Below are 22,243 nucleotides of genomic sequence, written 5' to 3' on the forward strand. Positions count from 1 at the left end.
AAAAACAACCTGGTAACTCATTTAATTATTCTACCCTCCAGAAAAAGAATATATATATATATATATATATATATATATATATATATATATATATATATATATATAATCGCTTAATTTTAATATGTGACAACTAGCCCCAGGGTCTATCACATACAATATAGCTACATAACCACGCTGTCACGCAGTTTTAGAGCGTCACTCTTTTTAATCAGTTGGCTGCACACAGTAATTTTATTAAATAAACGAAACACAGTGGAAGGCGTGGAAGAATTTTGCCTAGATGTTGCTTTCGTTTTCCCATTATAATGCATTCGCTGTCTCTGGCTCATAAAAACGCAGAAGAACGACAACAAACATTAACCGACTTTCGTTTCGTGGGAAGTTGCTTGATTTACAGGTTCGGTGATTTTCGAAAAACTTTCAGCAGTTTCGCTCTCGTTTTGTATCTATATTTAATGAGAGTGTGTTTGTCAGTCAGTCGGGGATGCAGAGAGAGACACTGATCGTCTCATCCGTCAGCTGGGGTCATGTTGTGTTATTGGGGAGCGCAGATCAGAGAGGGTTTGGGACTGGAACAGCCGGACAAGGTCAAACATGGTAATTGTGGAGTACGGTCCGTGTGTCCGAAATCAAAAGTTCAGGACATGTCAGCTGGACGGAGTTTTGTTGGATTCGTCCGGGATGGGAAGGTCTCGGTAATGAGATTGCGCAGTGAAGAAGATGATCATGATGGAAAACGAGGTATGATTCTCTAAATGACACTTGATTAATACATTTGAAGACATCATTATATAACACTTAGCAGATAAAGTTATTGAATCTAATTTTATTTTCATATATTTATATTATAAATTACATGAGCTTCTGGGGTATACTATAATGTTTGTGGTTTTTAATTAAATTGAAATGTATTAAATTATATAAGTGTCTGTTTGTTTATTTAAAGTCTGAATAGTAGTTGAACTGATGAATATGTTTTATTAACTTAAGTGCAACTGCAGCTAAAGAATAACAGAATCAGACTGATTGTCTGTGGAGGAGATGGTGCAGTCCTTCTTTCTGATTCGGGAAAAGTTCTCATGATGGACAAATCTACTGTGTGCAGGTTTGTTCAAGAAGGCATTACAGTATAAATGACCAAATAATAATAACAAGAGATAGATATCTGACAGATTTTCTTGTCTCTGCAGTCCTCTCAAAGGTCTGGATAACAGGCAGGTGATTCAGATCGCATGTGGAGACCATCATTCAATGGCACTAACCCACGGTATTAACAACTATTACATCTAACATCTAACATTTTGCATGATTGATAATAAACTGACATCTGAGTGTAGATATTCAGTTCTGTTGCTCTTTCAGATGGTCAGGTGTTCGTATGGGGTGATAACTCTCACGGTCAGCTGGGTTTAGAGAAAGATCCTCCCAGCTCTCCATCTGCTCAACATGTTAAGAGTCTGAGTGGGGTCCCGCTGGCTCAGATCAGCGCTGGAGGAGACCACAGCTTTGGGTTGTCTCTCTCTGGAGTCGTGTTTGGATGGGGAAAGAACTCTACTGGACAGCTGGGCCTCGGAGACACTACAGGTCTTGTTATTTAAATATGTAAAAATTAAATCAAAAATAGTAAGTACATATAAATGTACTAAATTTTGCAATACTGTGTCATATCTATATCAAAGCATGAAAATCATGCATTTGGAAGTGAAGAATTAAATTCACCATTCTTGTTCATTCACAGACAGACACGTCCCAACGGTTGTAAAGAGCCTTAATCAGAAGAAAACTGTGTCCATCTCATGTGGAGGGGAACACACCGCCACTTTATCAAAGGTAGAGTATCATTTTATTATTATTATATTTTTAGATTATAAAATGGTATATATCAAGCTATAGGGAATATGAAATGCATAAAAGACTGTCCATTGTATTGTAAGGCAGCATGATATCTGAAATAGATGCTGATGTCATGGTTGTGTTATTAGGGAGGAACAGTATTCACATTTGGGTCAGGAGGTTCTGGTCAGCTTGGGCACAAGTCATTCAAAGACGAACATCATCCGCGGGTGGTTGCTGAACTGTGGGGATCTGAAGTGTCACAGGTCACATGTGGGAGGTAAAGACCGTTCATAAGTTTTATGACCAATCAACATTTCAGATAAGTAGTGGATTCCTTTCCTCACATGATTAACATATCTGATTTATAAGTTCTGCTCAGTAATTAGGCATTTTATTATTTTTTGGAAATAATAAGACATCACACTCTCGTATCAGTCGCATCGTCAAAGCGGATCTACTCATTTGGATGTTGGATGCAAGCGCAGCTGGGAAATGAAGAAATGATCAAGAAGTCTGTGCCTTTCCCTGTGGATCTGCCAGCTGGTAATTAAAAATTATCTTCTAATAGTAGGGTATTTTGTTATAAATATTTTTTTACTCAAGATGTTGTTCGGAACTCTGAAGTAAACTAAATATTTGTTACATTCAGATTATGATCATACGATTGAAAAACTCATAGCTGGGGAGAATCATTCATTTGTCTTGTTTTTCAAGGTAAAGTAAGACATGGCAGTTTTCATTCACAAATGTTTTAAGAGTTAAAATTATTGCTCTTACTAATGTGTTTTGTGTTTATTATAGGACCCTGGGAATGAGTCTAAACCAAATCCTAGCAGAGGGATTTTGACATTAAATGACAGTATGATCGATCAATGGCTGTCTGGAAGTGATCAATGGAGAGTGGTAAAAAAGTGAGTGTTTGACTATTTTATGTATAGTGCTTACTTTGAGATATAAATGCTTAAAAACGCTCCTGAGTTTGTGTATGGTGCTGTATGTTCATGAAATGTCTTGATTCACTGATCAAGACATTTCATTCATTCATTCATTTGTGCCAAGGACATAATGAATTTTAGACATAGTAATTAATATTAATAAACTATGAAAAGACTATTATTTATTGTATAGATTTGTTGTTAACAGAAAAATAAACAAAGTTTTCTCATCTGCTGCTTCTCTGAATGGAAGTTTCCTCAAAACAAGGTAAATATCCTAATCAGAGTTAGAAATTCTGATCTAGTTATTCCTCCTTTGTGTGCCTAAAATGAGTAATTGTATGTCTTCGTAGTTGTGACGAACATTATCAGACTTCTGAGGATCATTGTGGTTTGGATTTTGATCTGGTTAAAACATCCTTTGCAAAGTTAACAAAGAATGAAAGGTCAATATCAGAGGTAATAGAGAATCCAACATTTATATAAAACATTTTAATTATATTTTAAACAATGGGATGCATTTAGTAATTTTTGCTCCTCAGGTAGTGAAGGTGGTTCAACAGACACTTCTGCCGTCTCTGAATCCAAATCCAACTGGTGTGGAAGCTCTGAGAGTTTATCTTCTCCTCCCTCAACTCATCAGGCGTCTTCAGAAACAACAAGGAACTGAACTCACTGAAGCCCTGGCTTCCAAAATCCTTCAGCTGAATCCTGATGCTCGCAAGGTTTTAGGTAAAATTGAAGACCATTCAGCCTTGTTGTGTTATCCTTGTGGTATTTGACTCAGCATATTTGTGTTTTGTAATATTCTCAGAGACGAACTGGTCCAAACTCCCGGATGATTGGCTCAAAGGCCTGGTGAAGTTATTTAAAAAAGCATCTGCTAATTTAATTGGCAGGATGGCTGCTGACAATATGAACTGGGACGTCATGACAAGCCTGCAGAACTTTGTGCAGATCCTTCAGATGGTGTATCAGGTGCCTTTACTATACACTTGATTAAATGTAAACATTTAACCTTCGTAATTTAATATACATTATATGCATTTGTTTCTTTGTTGTGAAGGTCTGCTGCAGAGCCAACAGAAACATCACCAAGAGTGATTTCATCATCACTGAGATCAACGATCTGCTAGATGTGGTGAGAACCCAAAAATTGTGTATATGGGCTTTTGGCTGATAATTATCAAACTAATATCATCTATATCTTTTTGATAGGCAACAGTAAATATTGAAGCAATAACTGTATTTATCGTACAAAGTTATTCAAAACATACAGTACACAAAAACACATCAGAAAATACATTATCTTTTGACAGGGCTACAGTTTTTAGGTTATATTTAAAAAGTTAACCACAGCTGTCTACTGATAATTTCAGTATTAATATACTAACCGACCATTAATTCCAACTTATAATAAACAAAAATTTTTTAGAAGAAGACCAAAAATACTAGATACTGTAATGTTGTTTCCCCCAAATCAACAGCTGGAAACCACCAATGAAGATGTGTATAACAACTGGAATTGGTTTAACTGGACTGGACAGACCCATGCATTGATGGCCCAGCAAAACTACTACAATGTGAGCAACAAAGACATTTGGCCATATCTAATATGTATGCAAATTTCAGATCAAGTAACTCGATGTTTCCTATTTCTTTTGTTTTAGATAGTCTTAAAAAAGCTCATATCATTTCCATGCATCTTTAACCTGGAGGCCAAATGTAGCTATATGAAGAACAGAGTATGGCAGGTAATTTTGCACTAACCTTAAAAATGTTTCCTGGGAATTAGTTCTGTGTCCATATTCTTTGTAATGACAGAATGAAATATTTGAATTGCAGGGTAGTTTACATCTGACTCTGAGACGGACAGCTCTGGTAGAGGATTGTTTCCGTCAGCTGAGAAATGCTCAAACTCAGCAACACCTCAGAGAATTTTGGCTGTCGGTAAGGAAAGAGAACAATGTGAAGCTTTCATTCAGTAACATACAGGATATTTTTGCATGCAGTTTTTATTTTCAAACTAAGACAGGAACAAACAGTTACAAGCTGGAGTATGAAATAATGCTTTTGGTTATGTTACATAGGTGTTTTACACTGAGGATATGAGAAAAACGGATGTCAACAAGAGGGACTTTTTTCTCAACGTGTTTAAAGAACTTTGTGCACCAGAGTCTCAGCTGTTTATGTACAATGACAACCAAACTATGAGCTGGTTCCCCACAAAGGTAAGGGAAAGACTTTCAGTAGGTCATGCTAAAGATGGAAATAGTAGCGATAAAGGTTAATTACATACTTAAATGGCCATTCACACAGAACATGCTTTAGCTTTGAAAAAATGTGAGACGCGGACAGTGGAATGGGGAATTATTATATATATTTTTTTAATTGAACTTCTTTTAACTTGAACTCAGTGTTTTTAGAATGCTGTGTCAGCGCAACAAACACATCAGTTTAGCGAGTTTACATACTTAATGCTGCTTTTGTGTTTTCCCATATTTTGTATTTTTTAATTTTGTTCTCTTTTGCCATTAACCACTTATCATCCCACACCAGCTCAGAGTGGAGAAGGAGAAGTACTTCCTGTTTGGGATTCTGTGTGGCTTGGCCTTCAACAACACATCCGTAGTGCATCTGCCTTTTCCTTTAGCCTTGTTCAAGAAACTTCTCAATGTCAAACCATCTCTAGAAGACTTGATAGAGTTTAGTCCGGTTCTTGGCAAGTGAGTGTTTTTACAAATAAAGGTTATCTTTTTTTGTATGACTTCTAAAATATAGGTATTTCCATGCTCGATGTATGTGCTGCCATCTATCACATACTGAGTAACATTTTTTAATCAATTTGAAACTTGTTCTCAGGAGTTTGCAGTACATTCTGGCCTACAGCGATGATGTTAAGAAATTGGATACATACTTCACGGTTAGTTTGCTTGATTCTCATGACATTTGCATAAAACACATCCAAACCATCTCATTATAAGGGCTTTCCGTAGTCTAAAGGCTGATGATTTCTGAAGACATGCTCTTAAGCTTCTCATAGCTCAAATACAGGAAACACCTCTTATACTTTTATAAAGGCCAAAATTACAGATGTCTCATTAACCAGTTTCTCGAAACAGTTTCTTACTTGTTTATGATTTTATACATAGGCCAGCTAGCGTATGTGATTTTTGTGTATGTATGGTTTCCATTTTGTTGTACATTTTGAATATAATTTAATATGAAAGTTATTGGTGAATCATGATTTGCAAGTAAAAACAAAGATTTCACACACACATTTACACACAGTTAGTGAATGAGACCCATTATCTTTGGAAATATAACAGTTTATTATCTTTATACAAAAGATTGAATGGGATGAAACGGAAGTCGAACTGGATCCAGCTGAGCCAGGAAAATTGGTCACAAATTATAACAAGTCAGGGTTTTTTATTTACATATTTATTTTATAAAGAAATCTAATTATATGGAGATACCAGTATACCTGCCACTAGAACAAGTATTGTAATCGTAATCTTCTTTTGTTTTCATTTCTGCTACAGAACTGAATTTGTGAACAAGTACGTGGATTATATCTTGAATAAATCAGTGGAGGAAGCGTTTGAAGAATTTAAGAGAGGCTTCTTCAAAGCATCTAACAGATGGATGGTGGAGATGTTTGAACCGGAGGAGCTGAGAGGAGTGCTGGTGGGCAATGAGGAATATGACTGGGACATACTCAAACAGGTCCATACTAACAGATACTGTATGTGACCCCGGAGCACAAAACCAGTCTTAAGTCGCTGGGGTAGATTTGTAGCAATAGCCCAAAATACATTGTATGGGTCAAAATGATCAATTTTTCTTTCATGCCAAAAATCATTAGGATAAATGATCATGTTCCATGAAGATATTTTGTAAATTTCCTACCGTAAATTTTGCAAAGATTTTTGATTAGTAATATGCATTGCTAAGAACTTCATTTGGATAACTTTAAAGGTGATTTTCTCAATATTTAAATTTTTTTGCACCCTCAGATTCCAGATATTCAAATGGTCGTATCTCGGCCAAATATTATCCTATTCTTACAAACTGGACAGCTTATAGTATTGTATAAATCTCAATTTTAAAAAAAATTATCGTTATGACTGGTTTTGTGGTCCAGGGTCACATATGTAGAAATGTCATAAATACAATGCTCTTGACATTGTGAAAACAAGTAATATTGACCATATATATATATCTTTCAATGTATAGAACACCACATATGAAGGACCGTTTTATGCTGAGCATCCAACCATCATCTCATTCTGGGAGGTGTTTGAGGAACTGGCTCCAAATGAGAAGAAGGCCTTTCTATGTAAGTTCACTAGTAATTACTGAATCGTGCTGTGATTGTGTCTAGTAATTATTAAAAATCTAGTTTGTTGAAAAGAGATCTAATTTAAGAGGCCATACTTAATATTTTTTAGTTGTTGCATCTACACTGGCTGCTCCTACTATTATGACTTTGTACTATATGCCAAAACACACCCAGACTGCTTTCAAATGCATCTTCCCCCATTTCCCTTTCTTTAGTGTTCCTGACCGGGTTCGAGAAAGTGCCCATTCTGGGTATGAGTGCGGTGAAGATGAGAGTGAGACCCCTGTTCAGCTTTACTCAGGACCATCTACCACAGGCCCTCACCTGCCATGCTCTGTTAGACCTTCCTGTTTATCAGAACAAGGAAACACTCATGACTAAACTAATTGAAGCCATCAACCACAAGAGGGGGTTCTGGAAAGAATGATGCAGATGGAGTACACTGATTAAGTTACTAAAATGTGATCCTTGATCTGCCTGGGCTGTAAAGGGGACTGTGTCTTAATATATGAAGGAGAGCGGGGATAGCTGAATCACTGGGTTTGTTGTTGTAACTCTACTTTAACAATCAGTTTCTGCTTTAATGTGTGAAAAAAAGAAAAATACAAAGTTTACATTTATATCCACTACCAGAGAAATATTTATCTTCAGGGAAGATAGAGGTTTATTTTCTAAATGCTGTAATTTCTGTGATGAGTTTTATTTATAAACAAAAATTAATGTTTCTCAATGTATTAAAATGTAATTTATTTTTATTATTTATTGTTATCATTCTAAGTTTTTTTCTTCATTTTTAAGATTAAATAAATAAAGAAATTTAAATAAGAAAAAGTGTCGATATTTCTCCAATGTAAAAATCTGTCTTAAAAACCAGATTTATGCCATCTAGTTTTTACTTAGATTTTTTTTTCATCTCCACTACAATGGACTCGAGGACTGAAACAAAAAAAAGTTAAACATATTTCAACCGCATTTATGTACTAGATTTTAAACATACAGAATGTTACATTATTTTATCAATTTAATTTCCTTGCAATTTACATCTAATATGGTGCTTAGCTATTTCGGTTGCATTTACTGATGTCAAAATTTTAAATCAAGTCAATCTCCAACAATGCATTTGTTAATAAACTACAAGTACAGTATATGTGCACATCAGGGCCACATGTACATTGACAAAGCTATACTCATTGTCGCCCTCTATTGACTCAAACGCTATTAGAGCTGGTTGACAGGAGTCACGTGATGAGTCGTAACTTCCTTGTTTTTGTCGGAAACCATTAAACTAAAACCATTCCAGTAATACACGGTCAAAATAAACAGAAGACGAAATGCATATTACCAGGTAACATTATCTACTTTAAAGCACCTCCCTAAATACATGTTTATTTTGACTTGTGTTAGACAGGGGACTGCATTTGCGTCATGACAGTTCAGTGAGTATCATTCAGTGCGAGGTTACAGTATGTGTCAGTTTGTCCTGACATTATTCTGAATATTAGTATTGAGCTACTGTATTTAACCCATTACAGTCCGATTAGATGTCTGAGTATTGATATCTACAGTATATAAACTATATCATGATTTGACTTATTAAAAACATAAAATGCGTCATGCTTGTTCTTACAGGCCGAATTCAGATTGCATCCACATATGGAAGACTTCTGCTGTGTTTTTAAATCTAGACAGCATTTCTAGCCATCATAGGTATTTTTCTAATAGAAGGTTCCCAAAGTGCCCATGACGTCCATAAAATCGGTTTGACTGTCGAACTTTCAGAACGTGTCAGTTACACGCAAAAAGTTGAATGTACGGAACGCACTCATCTCTCCAACAATTTAATCATATTTCTGATGCAAATGTTTTGAATTTGTTCGCGGATGGTGCTCAAAAATTTGATTCCAACGTTCAGAACACGCCTATGATTCTCCAGACATTAAATTCGAATTTTCGGAACACTCAGAAAATGTACGTTATTCGAACGTTCTGCAGTAACGTTACTCATTTATACATTTCATAATTTATCCATTAAAATTTTAAAAATCTTAAGAATGCAACAGTAAATGCAAAAAGTCAAACGCTCGGAATGCATATAGTATTTCTCTTAAAAAAAATAACAGGTCTCTTGGTCCAAATTTTTATTCTAATCTTTAGAATTTACCCCTTTTTTAAACTTAGTCCTACATTCAGAATTGTCAAAATGTTCAGGACGCCTATGATTATCCTTAAATTACATTTAGAACACGTTTCTTACTCGTTTACATTTATAACCCATTTGTAATGCTCCAAAAGTTGATTCTAATGTTCAGAACGTACTGTACCTTTACCATAATTTAAATTTAAACATACAAACAAATTTCGCAATGCGGCAAGTACATTAAAATCATTTGTATATTCGTGGTGTTGCATGGTTATATATTGCTTACAAAAATGTGGGTATTTTATATTTTAGCCAGCCCTAGTATGATAACTGAGTACACAGAACTGTCCTCTGCCTAGACAGAAACGGCCACTTTTATCAGTACATATTTTACAGAGTGAATGGAATGATTTGTGATGATTCAGTTTTGGAGGAGTTAGACATGGATTAGTAAATCTGTGGTTTTAGCCACACCAGGTGGTTTATGATCTGCATTCTTGTCTCAAGGGCCCGGCTGTTCACACTAGCTGTCATTTCCACACACGCTGCCCAATATGGAAAGAGGAATGGGGTGTGACCTCTTCCTTTCCCTTCCACTGATTTCTCACCTATTTGCTTTCCAGCGTCTTATGCCAGACTTTTCGCTCTGTTCCAGATCCGTCACTTACAGGCGGAGACGGCAAGGCGGTACCACCTAGGAGTTCTCCCTTATTCTGGATCCTTCCATCTGTCTCCCTCTTTATGTGTGAATCATGATGCTGTGCTGGGGAAGCAGTGCCTCGGGTCAGCTGGGCATCAGTGACTCGGAGGCGTCTGTCTTTGAGCCGAGGAGCTGTTGCATGTTTGACGGGAGGGGTCTTAAAGAAGTTGCGTGCGGCAGCCAACACTCGCTCTTCCTGTTGCATGATGGGAGCGTTTACGCCTCTGGCTCCAACAGCTTTGGTCAGCTGGGCCATGACAAGGGAGGATGGAGGCCAGGTAACTGACGCTTATATCTCTCTAAAACCACCAACGTTGCTCCAACAAATAGATTCAGACATTAGGTTTTTGTTGCTGATGTTAAATATTAGATACCATGCACACTATATTGGCACACCTAAAATCAAATTGGCATTTTTCTCAGAAATGAGGCAGCAAACTAATCATATGCCCTGGATTTAGTCCTATAAAAACATTGCTTGTTTGATCATGCTGGTATTAAACTGCATTAACAATCAGTGATGACAGCAGATCTTGTTTTATCCAGCATGCATGGGGACTCACCAGTCGGGTTTATAAGAAAACAATTCCAAGCTTCAGACATACTCTCATCTGTCTGGGCTAAAAAGATAGCAGCAACCTTGGTATGATAGAAACCCTGTTATGTGAGCTGGTACGACCAATGTGTAAAAGAATTAAAGAAACTAGATCATACATTAGAAACAACAACAACAAGTATTGCTGATTGGTCGAATGCATTCAAAGTCCTTGTGTGTCCAGTGCAGACACCGGATACTGATTAAAGAAACCAATCATTATTGCAGATCATAGAGAAAAGCTCATGTGAGAAGAGTGTGTTTTTGCATCAGTTTGGAATGCCCTACATTTTCTTTCTAGAGAATGAAAGTTTCTTCCGCTGCTGTTTTGGTTAAGATGGCATTCAGTTTCGTCTTACCACACTTTTTTTTTTTGGTTTCCTTTAAGCCAGTGCTGTATTGTTGACAGCTTGGTGAGATAATGAAAGATCGCATGTGACATTGTTTTGATGCCACACAACTTTGCTTTGTCACTTAGGTGTCTACATCTTGTTTTACTTGTTAGCCACTGCCCATCTTCACCATATTTTTGTTGAAACCTTTTTTTCATGTTTCTGTAAACGGATAGAGATTACAAAAGGAGAGCGTGTATTTGAAATATAAATCTTTGTAACAGGGATTTCTAATATTGTAATCTTTCCAAAAACAGTATAGCTGCCACAAACCTTTTACTGCACAAAGCAAATCTAGCAGTGTCTGCAGTAAATCTGTAAATGGGATGTGAATGATGTCTGTTCAAGCATCAAGGCCGGTGAGTGATTTGAATCTAGTGGCTGTTTGTGTGTGTCTCTCATAGAGCTGGTCGGAGCTCTGGATGCTCAGAAGATCGCCGGTGTGTCGTGTGGGCAAGCTCACTCTCTGGCGGTGAACGAGCAGGGGCAGGTGTTTGCCTGGGGGGCTGGAGAAGGAGGGCAGCTCGGTCTGGGTGCAGCTGAAGAGGTGGTCCGTGTGCCCAGGTAAAACTTTACAGCACTTTGTTATGCAAAAGTTATGATAAATAACATTTTATAAACTCATAAATGAGAGCAGGCTGATAAAAAAGTTAAAGGGTTAGTTCACCCAAATATTAAAATTATGTCATTAATGACTCACCCTCACGTCGTTCCAAACCTTTGAGACCTGCGTTCATCTTCTGAACACAGTTTGAGAAATTTTAGATTTAGTCCGAGAGCTCTCAGTCCGTCCATTGAAGCTGTGTGTACGGTCTACTGTCCATGTCCAGAAAGGTAAGAAAAACATCATCAAAGTAGTCCATGTGACATCAGAGGGTCAGTTAGAATTTGTTGAAGCATCGAAAATACATTTTGGTCCAAAAATAGCAAAAACTACGACTTTACTCAGCATTGTCTTCTCTTCCGGTCTGTTTCAAGCATGTGATGCATTGCTTCCTGTTATTACATTTATTCGTTTTTATTTTTGTGGTATGAATGCTTTTTAAGATGCTGCTTCCTTTTCATTGTAATGTCTGCTCTTGATAGGGGAATCTAATAAGATTTAATTGCCTCTTGAGCTCGTGACGGGGCTCCCTGCATGCTGCCATTCACATCGCAGGGTCCCCCCGAACACAAGAGATCTGAACTTAATGATAGTTATAATGTGCTAGTACTGAAAGCTCTTCTGTTCTGTTGTGGATTAAATGTTGGCTCTAGTACTGCTGAATAACACACAACAGATGAAACAACATTTCCTGACATGCTGTCCTTCATTAACATGTGAACATCACTTGTCATCTCAGATATTTGAATAATTTCACATGCACAATGTGGCCAGAGCGAGTTAATGATTGAGGGTTATTTATGTGGTTTCAAGGTGGTGACGTGATAAAGGCCACTGGCATTTGACTGTGAGATTCTTGGTCTGTCAGTAAACCAAGAATTTTGTTATTGAATATTTTGGATACTTTGATAATGCTTTCAGCTACCAATAATTGTGCAGTACCCTCAGGGCCATTTAACATGTAGTAGTTACCATATGTAACCTTGTACAACATTAAATTACAACAATGCTTTCACCGGCTTGGACCTTTGACCTTTTACATAATACTAAATGACTTTCCTATTTATTTGTGATTTTGTTTTATATTTATGACAACGTGAAATCAACAGGACTGAGAAAGTGGTGTACATATTTTGTACTCTTAAACTATTTTTATTATTATACAAAATGTTCTATAGTACTTTTATTTCTAGTTTTTTTTTTTTTTTTAAATAAATAAATAATTGTGAATGTGCGTGTTTGTGTTTTCATGAAAGAAAAAAAACATTTAGAGTTTTTTTTCCCCTTAATTATTTCATCCATTAATCATCCATGCATCCAGTAATTAATAAATGCATTAAAAAAAAAAGTTCAAACAAAATTGCAGGTTTCCCCCCACAATCATTGCAGATACTATTAAAAATTAATAAGTGGTTATGCAGCAAGTACATAAATATTTATTTATGTAATACCTTCTGCAGTGGATTCTCTGAACTCTCTGAAAATACATAACTTTGATTATTATATAAAATACATATTATTATTTTATAATGTACAAAAATTTGTACAACAATAATTGTTTCCATTTAGATGTTATTGTTTTTTTTTTCACTTGAACTTTATTGAATTGAGAAATTATTTATTAATGAAACGAAGTGTTAAATCCATTCCACTAAATTTGCAGATTTCCCCTCACAGTCGGTGCAGAAACCGCAACTCTCCGTTAGTCAGTCATTGCAGTTTCTGCATCATAACTAACTAACTAAATAAATACAATTTAAAAATCTAATTCCTTGTGGACCTTGTTATCATTTATGTATATGTATATATTTATGTATTTTGTATGTATAGGTACATTTGATAGATGTAGTCCAGAACTTTCTTTCTTAAATAAGTTTACATATTTCTTTAGGTTGATTAAAAAATTGTGCGAGCATCGAATCTCACAAGTAATGTGTGGCAACCAACACTGCATAGCACTTTCCAAAGGTAAGAGCAGACTTCCACTGACATATCAATAGTTTTGTTTTCTGTTGTACTTCTGCTGTGCCAGTAAATGAGGTTTCCCGCTGTCCACCTCGTCTCAGATGGTCAGTTGTTTGTATGGGGAGAGAACTCCAGCGGTCAGCTGGGTTTAGGGAAGGGAGAGCCGAGCACTCTGTCTCCTCAACCGCTCAAATCTCTGAGCGGGATCCCTCTGGCTCTGATCAGCGCTGGAGGAGACCACAGCTTCGCCCTGTCACTCTCTGGAGCCGTATTCGGCTGGGGGAAGAACAGCGCCGGGCAGCTGGGCCTCAATGACGAGCAAGGTGAAACACACACTGACCTAGAGGTTCAAAATCAGGTGACCCAAAGGTTGCTGGTTTGAATTGAATTGAATTGGATTTGTCTGTCAGTCCAAACTGAATAGGATTAAAGGAGTGACATCATTTTTGTTTGTGATCTCATAGATCGGGCTGTTCCCTGTCACATCAAGTTCCTGCGCTCACAGAAGGTGGTGTACATCAGCTGTGGAGAGGAGCACACCGCTGCCTTGACAAAGGTATTGATCATACAGTGTGCCGAAAAACATGCTAATTCTTTTTTAACGCATGACAGTGTTGCCCTTAAGCAATATTTTCCATATCCAAATGCAAAAATTTGAGTCTAATTGCTGCAGTTATTTTAACATCCATTAGTTTAATCGTTATTCTCTTTTTAGTTACTGTGTGAAAATGTTTTGATAAGAATTTTTGTTGAACTGCACTAGCTTAAATATGGATGTTCTAGCTGTCCTAGCATTGAAGCATCGCTGTTTGTGCTGTGTTTGCTTTAGGAAGGGGGTCTGTTCACATTTGGAAATGGTTCAAGAGGACAGCTGGGCCACGATTCCACCAGAAACGAGCCTCTTCCACGCAGAGTCATGGAGCTCATGGGCACTGAGGTGTCTCAGATCGCTTGTGGACGGTAAGTAAATATACTAGACAGGATGCACATTTCTGTCTCCATCTGTTTTAGATTGGTGAATGTGCTGATTTCCTTTAGTGTTTGTCTTAAGTGCTTAAATTTGTGTCATTTTCTAAATATACTAACACTGTATGGATAATGCACATATTCTTCTGTTGTTGTTTTTTTGCGAGTAAATATTGTGTATTTATACAGTTTAAAAAAAAAAAAAAATGATTAATGCAATATTAATTTTATTTACTAAGGATGCATTCAATTGATCAAAAGTGTCATTAATTTAAGTAAGTTAAGATACTATATAATACTAAGAACTTAAGTTTAGTAAGTTAAGATAAGTCTTCATAAGATAAGTATTTGACGGTGTGTATGTCACAGGCACCACACCCTGGCATTCGTACCCTTCACTGGTCTGGTTTACGCTTTCGGCTCCAACACCCAGGGCCAGCTGGGTACAGGCCTCAGAGGAAATGCTAAGAGCCCACTTCCTGTCAGAAACATCCAGCCGCTGTGCATTGGAGATACACACACAAGTATGTTCACATGAACACCAGGCCATTGTCGTATATTGTGAATGGATTATTACATAAATAATCAAAATAAATACTAACAAGCCAAATGTTAATTGCAATTGGTCTGACCTGACGAGTGCATGTTCATTAAAGTTTCATTATTCTTCTAACTCGGTTTGAATCTTAAAGGATGGTTCATAATGGAGCACATTTGTGTGTATTTTAGGACATTGCTATAATGGATGAAAAAGCTCCATATAATTTCACCATAGTTGAGATGAGTGTTTTGTTTTGCTGTATCATGCTTTAATAGCTTTCCATCTGAAGCAGATATAGAGGGTCTGCTATTTTGAGGGACTGAATAATAAGTCCTCTAACTGGAGTGATAGCGATTGTTATAGAGACCGTGTGTCCATGCAAGAATGGGCAGATATAAATAGACAGCATCGAAGAGGATTTGTAGTTTGGTTTGTGATCCATCTGATGGCTGAATCTTTCAAAGGCTTTGATGTGTGTGTGTGTGTGTGTGTGTGTGTAGTTTTGTTTTGATGACCCCCTCAGAAGGTTGACTGCGCAGTTTGGTTTGTGTAAAAATAGCAATAATTTGTGATTTAGTATTTTTATAAATTCATTTCATAAGGTCGTCTGACCTGCATGCTGATATTGCTGAAATGATTGAACTGTGTTTTATCATAAAGTAGGTATGCATTGTGCAGAGATGGGCCTGATATCCATTCTAGTTTTCTTGCTTCTTTTAGGGAATATTTTGAACTTGTTGAAAACACACTGATGACTAACAATCATTTTTCATATGCCTTGTTATTAAATGACTACTGTACAAAAAACTTAACCACTTTGTTTGTTCTTTGTCCACAGAAGCCGAGTGCTACACCATTGGTAAAATTCACAGTGGAGGCGATCACAGTTTCCTGTTGTTGTCGACTACAAAGGAGGTAAACATGCTGATTTTCACTGGAGTGTCATTAGAGCTGATGCTGTACTGATTGTTTCGATATGTTTTCTTTACAGGAATATTTACCAAATAAGTGCATTCTTCAGTACCTTTTCACAAATTATAAAGTATAGTCAGTGCTTGCTATACTACTAGCTTCTGTGTGATTTTGATATTTACATTTATGCAGTTTTACATTTGAAAATAAAAAAAGTTAACTAGGAGTTCAGTACCTGCTCTTATCCACATGGTGGCGCAGATACATCAATGTAATGGACTTATGTGACAGAAACTGCTGACGTTGCCCTCCTCACTGATGTGATTTGTTTTATTTGATCTCTCCTTTAGTTTCAGCGTATGACAATTAGAAATTTGACCGGTTAATGTAAAAACAGTGTTGTCGTGTTTACATTTGGAGTTATTTGTGGTCGTAATATTATGTATCTATGTGTTTGGTTGTGTGTTTGAGAACAGGGTTCATCTTGTCCAGAGGATTTTCGCATTATGAATACCACCAAAAGCATCGCTGTGATTAATTCTGAGAGTCTGGACAGCTGGAGGATGAAGCTCCATGACAACAGCGATTCTAGCATCACCAAGTGAGTGTGTGACTTTATCCGGTTTGAGTAGTTACGACAGAGGCCATGCCGAAATCTTCCACTTGGCAACGTTTTATTATTTCAAAGATAAAATGAGCTGCATTGCAAAGTATTTAACATACTTTGTGGGTTTTTGCCCACCAAGGATGCATTTATTTAATGAAAAATACAGTAAAAAATGTAAGTATTATTGAAGTATTATTGTGAAATATTATTACAAATTAAAGAAACTATTTACTATTTGAAAATATATTTTAAAAAATATAAAATGTAATTTAATCCTGTTATACAAAGCGGAATTTCCAGCATCATTACTCAGTCTTCAGTGTCACATGATCCTTCAGAAATCATTATAATATGCTGATGTGCTGCTGAATAAACATTTCTTGTTATAATCCATGATGAAAACAGTTGTGCGTCTTAATATTTATGTGGAAACCATGATACATTTTTCCATGATTCGTTGATGAATAGAAAGTAAAACCTCTGTACATAGTATTTTTTTGTAACACTATAAATGTCACGTTTTATCAGTTTAATGCATCCTGCAAAGAGGTGAAGTTATTAAATAGCAAAAAAAGAGAGAAAATTATTTTGCTATTTAATTTTTTTAATTAAATGAGGTCAGTTGTGTTATCAAATCTGTTAAACCACACACTGTATAAAACAGATTTGTTATGATTTTGGTGCTGATTTCAAATCTCTTGGCTCCTCCCCATCTAGTGACATCATACTCCTGTTTTCCTCAACTGCATGTTGGAATGCCAGCTTTTTAGACCAAAGGTGAGCAGTTAAGATGTTCTTGTCTTGGATTCCCTTGTCAGTAAGCGCATGCACACAGGGTGATGCCATGGATAGCAGAGCATTTTTTCCATAAGTGACTTCTGCTTAACGTCAGTAGGAAAATTCTTTGTAGACTCCAGCAGAGCTCCTGGTTACAACTCTTTCTGTAAAATAACAGTGCCTCCTTCAGAGCAAATGGGACTTGAGGTATCTTTTTCTGACGAGAGAATCATTCTACCTCATTCTGCCTGATGCAGACCTCGATGTTCATAATCTGCACTGCAGCCGAAAACATTTCAAGAGATTATCTGGTTACATAAGGAACAACTGGTGCTGCTGGCATTCAGACGGGGTATTATGAGTTGTGAGATCAAATCTTCATTTTTTTTTAAAATGCTGTTTTGTGATTGTGATTAAAACTCATGTCCTCCTAACTCTGGGTTGGCGGGCATTTGGAGCAACACGTGCTGCCTTGGACTCTATAGCACACATTAAACTCCAGATCATTTGAAGAGTAGAGGTTTCTGTAGGTCAGAAATGTGCTCTTCTGACTGTGCAGCTTTATTTTTATAAAATCAAATTGGTCAAATTTTTGATGATTGACTTTTTCAGATGACTCCAATTTAAATAAAAAAAATGAACAGTCAAAGGCAGTTGAATTGATTTGAAATGAATCTGATTGCTCCAATCCAACTAAACTGAATTATAATGATTCAGACCAGACATTTCCTGTTGAATCTAATTTAATACATTAGAAATGAGTTAAAAATGAATCCGATCAATCAAATCAAATTCAGATTGACCAGATTCTATTAAACTGATTCAAGTCAGAATCAAATCTTAACCTCAGAATCAAATGTAATTGGATTTAGCTGAAGGAGTCTAATCGATAGAATCAAATGGCATCGAAATGGTTTGAATCAGATTGGATTGAATGTAAAGGCTAAACACATCTTGCCATCTCATTGAAACTGGACTCGTATTAATAACCCATCTTGGTGTGTGACAGGTCATTTATTATAGATCAGCCATCTTACCCTGACATCCTTAAAATACTCTGGCTCTGGTTCATTTGCTCATGTGTGTGCGTAATGCAGGGATCAGCATTAGGCTTAAACACCCGCAGTTCTGTATATACACCCAGTGTGTGATCCTGCTTTCATCCTTTCTGAGCGACAGACACAGATAAAGAGCAATGGAGAACAAAGACCTTAAATCACCTCACCTCAGATCCAACTATTTGTTCATTGGTTACTTAACTAGTTCCCAGGTCATGACCCAACACTTGCTTGGAGATACTAAATCTCACTGTTATATATTTCCAAGTAGTTTTAACTAATCCAGACATGCAAACCATTTTCTAATCTTAAATTACTAAATTAAATTAGTACATTATCAGATTTCATAATACGTATAGCTTTACAGCTTATTTCAAGCTATTTGGAGACTAACTTCCACTTGCTTATTTCGCAGTGATGACGGGCATTTCAAAACCAACCCCAAAGTCCCAGGCATCGATTTCAATGCTGTTAGGCTGCTTTTTGAGATGCTGATGAAACCGGCCTTCGCAAGACTTTTGGAGCAGGTGTGTGCACTTAGATATGTTGGCTTCATCTCATCATTTATTTAGGTCTTTAAAGCACTGCATACTTGGAAGGCAGTTACTGTGCTGCAGACTTTATCAGGTTTCTGAAACATTCAAACTAAGCCTTGTTTGTGTGTTAACTGGGTGAAAGTTGCTATAGTTTTCAATCACAGCCACTGACTATACACTAGTTTGCAATCAGTAATATTATTTGTTTTTATGTTTTATTTTTAAGAAATCTCTCTGCATTTATTTGAGCAGAAATACTGTAAAAACAGGAAAAATTGTGAAATATTATTAAAATGGAAAGAAACTGTTCTCTATTTGAATATATATAAAAAATTATTCCTCTGATGCAAAGCTGAATTTTCAGCATCATTATTTCAGTGTAACATGATCCTTCAGAAATCATTCTAACATGCAGAACTGATGCTATTTATTGTTATTGTTGAAAACTGCTTAATATTGTTGTACTTTTCTTTTATTCTTTGAATAGAAAGTTTAAAAAAACGGCATTTATTTGAAATATATATTCTTTTGTAACATTGTAAATGTCTTTACTGTCACTTTTGATCAATTCAATGCATTCTTGCAGAATAAAAGCATTAGTTTCTTAAAAAAAAAAATCTGAATTTATTAGTTTCCCCAGCAATACTTGCATTATAAAATAAATACTCTCAAAGGCAAAAAAAGTTATACAATTCTGAGTGTGTGTGTAAAATTTTTTGTAAATTTTTATAATTTTTTAAAATAAATTAGATCATTTATGGTATCATATATTTGAAAGCAAACACTGTCTAAAATATATTTGTTCTGATTTTGATCCTGATTTCAATGATCTTCCTCCTAGTGATGTTATACTCCTACTCCATACTCAATACTGTCCTCAGGAAAAAAAAATCTCTCTGACCTTACTGTTCTCAGTCTGTGTAAATGTATTTTTAATAACAAACAGCTCATAAATGTGTTCTTCTAGGCCACCAAGAGCTTTGAGAGTCTCCTGATCCCCCAGCTGCCCTGCTCTCCTCCTGACGTGGAAGCCATGCGGATCTACCTGATCCTGTCTGAATGTCCCGCTCTCCACGACTCCAAAAACTACATCTCTCTCACCATCCCTCTAGCCATGGCCATCCTCAGACTGGACGCCAACCCCAGCAAAGTCCTCGGTTAGTTACAAAGTTGATCAAAGTTAAAGATCAAAGGAGCTTTTGAAATTCATCTTCATTCTTATTTCTCAGATAACTGGTGGTCTCTGATGGATTGCGAGGTTTTCTCCAGACTCGTGGAAATGTACAAAAGCATTGTAGTGTTTCTGTTGACTGGTGGGAAGGCGCTCCTGATGCCTGTGTTTCTGGAGAGCTACACCAGTGCTGCCCTGCGACTGCTGGAGAAACTTCACAAGGCACGGCGAACATCCACACAACAATAGTGAATGATTGACTAATTAATAAGCTATTCGATTGCATCAGAGCTGAATTGCTGTTTTTCATCCGTTTGTGCAGGCAAGCTTGTGTAATTTAGTTTGTGTCATTAAATGATAAACTAAGTGTTGATCCAAATATTTTGGTGCAGGTCAATCTGAAAGCCCAACGTGTGGAATACAACCACTTCTACATCCCTGATATCTCCAGGCTGGTGGACATCCAAGAAGACTACCTCAAATGGTTTCTACGCAAAGCTGATATTGTGCGTAAATCGCTGCACATGCATACATTTCCATGACACTTTTCCTTTTGCAGATGAACTGCAAAAGCTATATGTTAATGTGAACATGAGCGAGACCCCATTTTGCATACAAAATGTCATAGTTACTCAAAAAAAAGCCCTCAAATCTTGATTATCTAAAGCTGAAAAAAAAATTCCCCAGATTTTAACACATCCTTGTTTTGTCTTGCTGCAGAAAATGCGATGCCCTCCAGTGCAGGTATGTTGATCGAATAACTCTGTATCAGTTTGTTTGTAGACAGTTGTGATGGTCTCATCTTGATAATCTGAATCTTATTTCCCAGGGTTCTGTCACGTTATGTGCCTATCCGTTCATATTGAACGCGCAAGCCAAGACATCCGTGCTGCAAACAGATGCTGAGCTGCAAATGCAGGTAAAACATCAACATGTTAACACTCACTTTAGGTGTGTTCTTGTACTGAGTTGTTAACCGTTCTGTTTTTCTGAAATAAGTGTCTTCTCCTCACCAAGGCTGCATTTATTTGATCAAATCTACAGTAAAAACAGTACAATTGTGAAATACTTTTATAACAACTGTTTTCAATCTGAATATATTTTAAAATGTAATGTATTCCTGTGATTATAAAGCTGAATTTTCAGCATCATTACTTCATAGTAATAGGAAGTTAAGAAGTACACATTGCATTAGTCATGGTTGCAATAGTCCATTGCAAAATCACAATTTGCTGTTGGTTTCAGAGTGGATACAGTGAAATTGCTCTGCCTGTTATGAAATATTCTCTTTGACTAGTTTTGCCTGCTTGATTACTGTTCAGATGGCAGTAAGCGGCGCTAACTTGCACAACGTCTTCATGCTGTTGACTATGGAACCTTTGCTGGCAAGAAACCCTTTCATGGTGCTTCACGTACGAAGGAACCTCTTAGTCAGCGATGCTCTCCGGGAACTCACAGTCTACAGTGACGTAGACTTGAAGAAGCCACTTAAGGTTTGTCTTTATCATCCCAATGCCAGACTGTTTTCTGGTCCATATTGTAGCATCTTTTGGCCAAGACCACCTACTTAGGCATAAGTTTGACTAACATACCATTTTATTGATCATTGCAGGTGATCTTTGATGGAGAGGAAGCTGTGGATGCTGGGGGAGTCACTAAGGAGTTCTTCCTGCTCCTGCTGAAAGAGCTGATGGATCCGATCTATGGCATGTTCACCCAATATTCAGAGTCCAATCTGCTGTGGTTCTCTGACAAAGTGAGTTCAGCCATAATGCTAGGATATACCAGAAACGCTAAAATGCTAACCTGTGCCCGGGTTATGTCATGCCTGTAGCACTCTATAGTGCCAGATGAATGAGAACATCAACAGATAATCTTATCAGCCTGGTGATTTTAAAAGATCTGAACCAGCTCTGCTGTTTTCATGAAAATATGATGATCCTGCTTGGATTTCTATATTGCATGATGACTTGCAGAACACATCAGCTGTGGACTACATGTGATTTAATGAGTTTAATTTACGTTCACAGATGCAGAGGTCTTAATTACGGACAAACATTCCTGGATAATCAAAGTGTCGTAATGGAGAGAGGGCTGTTAGATAAAGGAATCTTGGTGATATCTGTACTCAGCAGTGTTTTTATGTGTAACTCATGCCTGTTT

At 36.8% G+C, this 22,243-nt stretch overlaps 1 protein-coding gene across 1 annotated transcript in view; it reads left to right on the forward strand.

The window, feature by feature from the left end:
* Positions 1–334: 334 nt before the first annotated feature.
* Positions 335–22,243, forward strand: part of LOC132141704 (probable E3 ubiquitin-protein ligase HERC3) — a 28,888-nt gene continuing 6,979 nt past the window's right edge. Inside the window, exons 1-42 of the mRNA XM_059551368.1 lie at positions 335–741; positions 991–1,105; positions 1,191–1,267; positions 1,363–1,584; positions 1,739–1,830; positions 1,983–2,113; positions 2,252–2,379; positions 2,486–2,550; positions 2,638–2,747; positions 2,980–3,039; positions 3,125–3,230; positions 3,314–3,503; positions 3,586–3,749; positions 3,838–3,912; positions 4,259–4,354; positions 4,442–4,525; positions 4,617–4,721; positions 4,862–5,002; positions 5,331–5,497; positions 5,634–5,694; positions 6,122–6,192; positions 6,317–6,500; positions 7,011–7,113; positions 7,332–7,541; positions 10,007–10,234; positions 11,348–11,507; positions 13,439–13,515; positions 13,614–13,835; positions 13,977–14,068; positions 14,342–14,472; positions 14,848–15,002; positions 15,858–15,934; positions 16,408–16,532; positions 17,256–17,315; positions 18,789–18,900; positions 19,877–20,066; positions 20,139–20,302; positions 20,473–20,586; positions 20,801–20,824; positions 20,910–20,999; positions 21,403–21,573; positions 21,693–21,836. Of these exons, the coding sequence (XP_059407351.1) occupies positions 528–741; positions 991–1,105; positions 1,191–1,267; positions 1,363–1,584; positions 1,739–1,830; positions 1,983–2,113; positions 2,252–2,379; positions 2,486–2,550; positions 2,638–2,747; positions 2,980–3,039; positions 3,125–3,230; positions 3,314–3,503; positions 3,586–3,749; positions 3,838–3,912; positions 4,259–4,354; positions 4,442–4,525; positions 4,617–4,721; positions 4,862–5,002; positions 5,331–5,497; positions 5,634–5,694; positions 6,122–6,192; positions 6,317–6,500; positions 7,011–7,113; positions 7,332–7,541; positions 10,007–10,234; positions 11,348–11,507; positions 13,439–13,515; positions 13,614–13,835; positions 13,977–14,068; positions 14,342–14,472; positions 14,848–15,002; positions 15,858–15,934; positions 16,408–16,532; positions 17,256–17,315; positions 18,789–18,900; positions 19,877–20,066; positions 20,139–20,302; positions 20,473–20,586; positions 20,801–20,824; positions 20,910–20,999; positions 21,403–21,573; positions 21,693–21,836 (5,307 nt within the window). The 5' untranslated portion in view covers positions 335–527. The remainder of the gene's footprint in view (positions 742–990; positions 1,106–1,190; positions 1,268–1,362; positions 1,585–1,738; positions 1,831–1,982; positions 2,114–2,251; positions 2,380–2,485; positions 2,551–2,637; positions 2,748–2,979; positions 3,040–3,124; positions 3,231–3,313; positions 3,504–3,585; positions 3,750–3,837; positions 3,913–4,258; positions 4,355–4,441; positions 4,526–4,616; positions 4,722–4,861; positions 5,003–5,330; positions 5,498–5,633; positions 5,695–6,121; positions 6,193–6,316; positions 6,501–7,010; positions 7,114–7,331; positions 7,542–10,006; positions 10,235–11,347; positions 11,508–13,438; positions 13,516–13,613; positions 13,836–13,976; positions 14,069–14,341; positions 14,473–14,847; positions 15,003–15,857; positions 15,935–16,407; positions 16,533–17,255; positions 17,316–18,788; positions 18,901–19,876; positions 20,067–20,138; positions 20,303–20,472; positions 20,587–20,800; positions 20,825–20,909; positions 21,000–21,402; positions 21,574–21,692; positions 21,837–22,243) is intronic.

The sequence above is a fragment of the Carassius carassius genome, chromosome 6, assembly GCF_963082965.1.
Source record: "Carassius carassius chromosome 6, fCarCar2.1, whole genome shotgun sequence".
Lineage (NCBI taxonomy): Eukaryota > Metazoa > Chordata > Actinopteri > Cypriniformes > Cyprinidae > Carassius > Carassius carassius.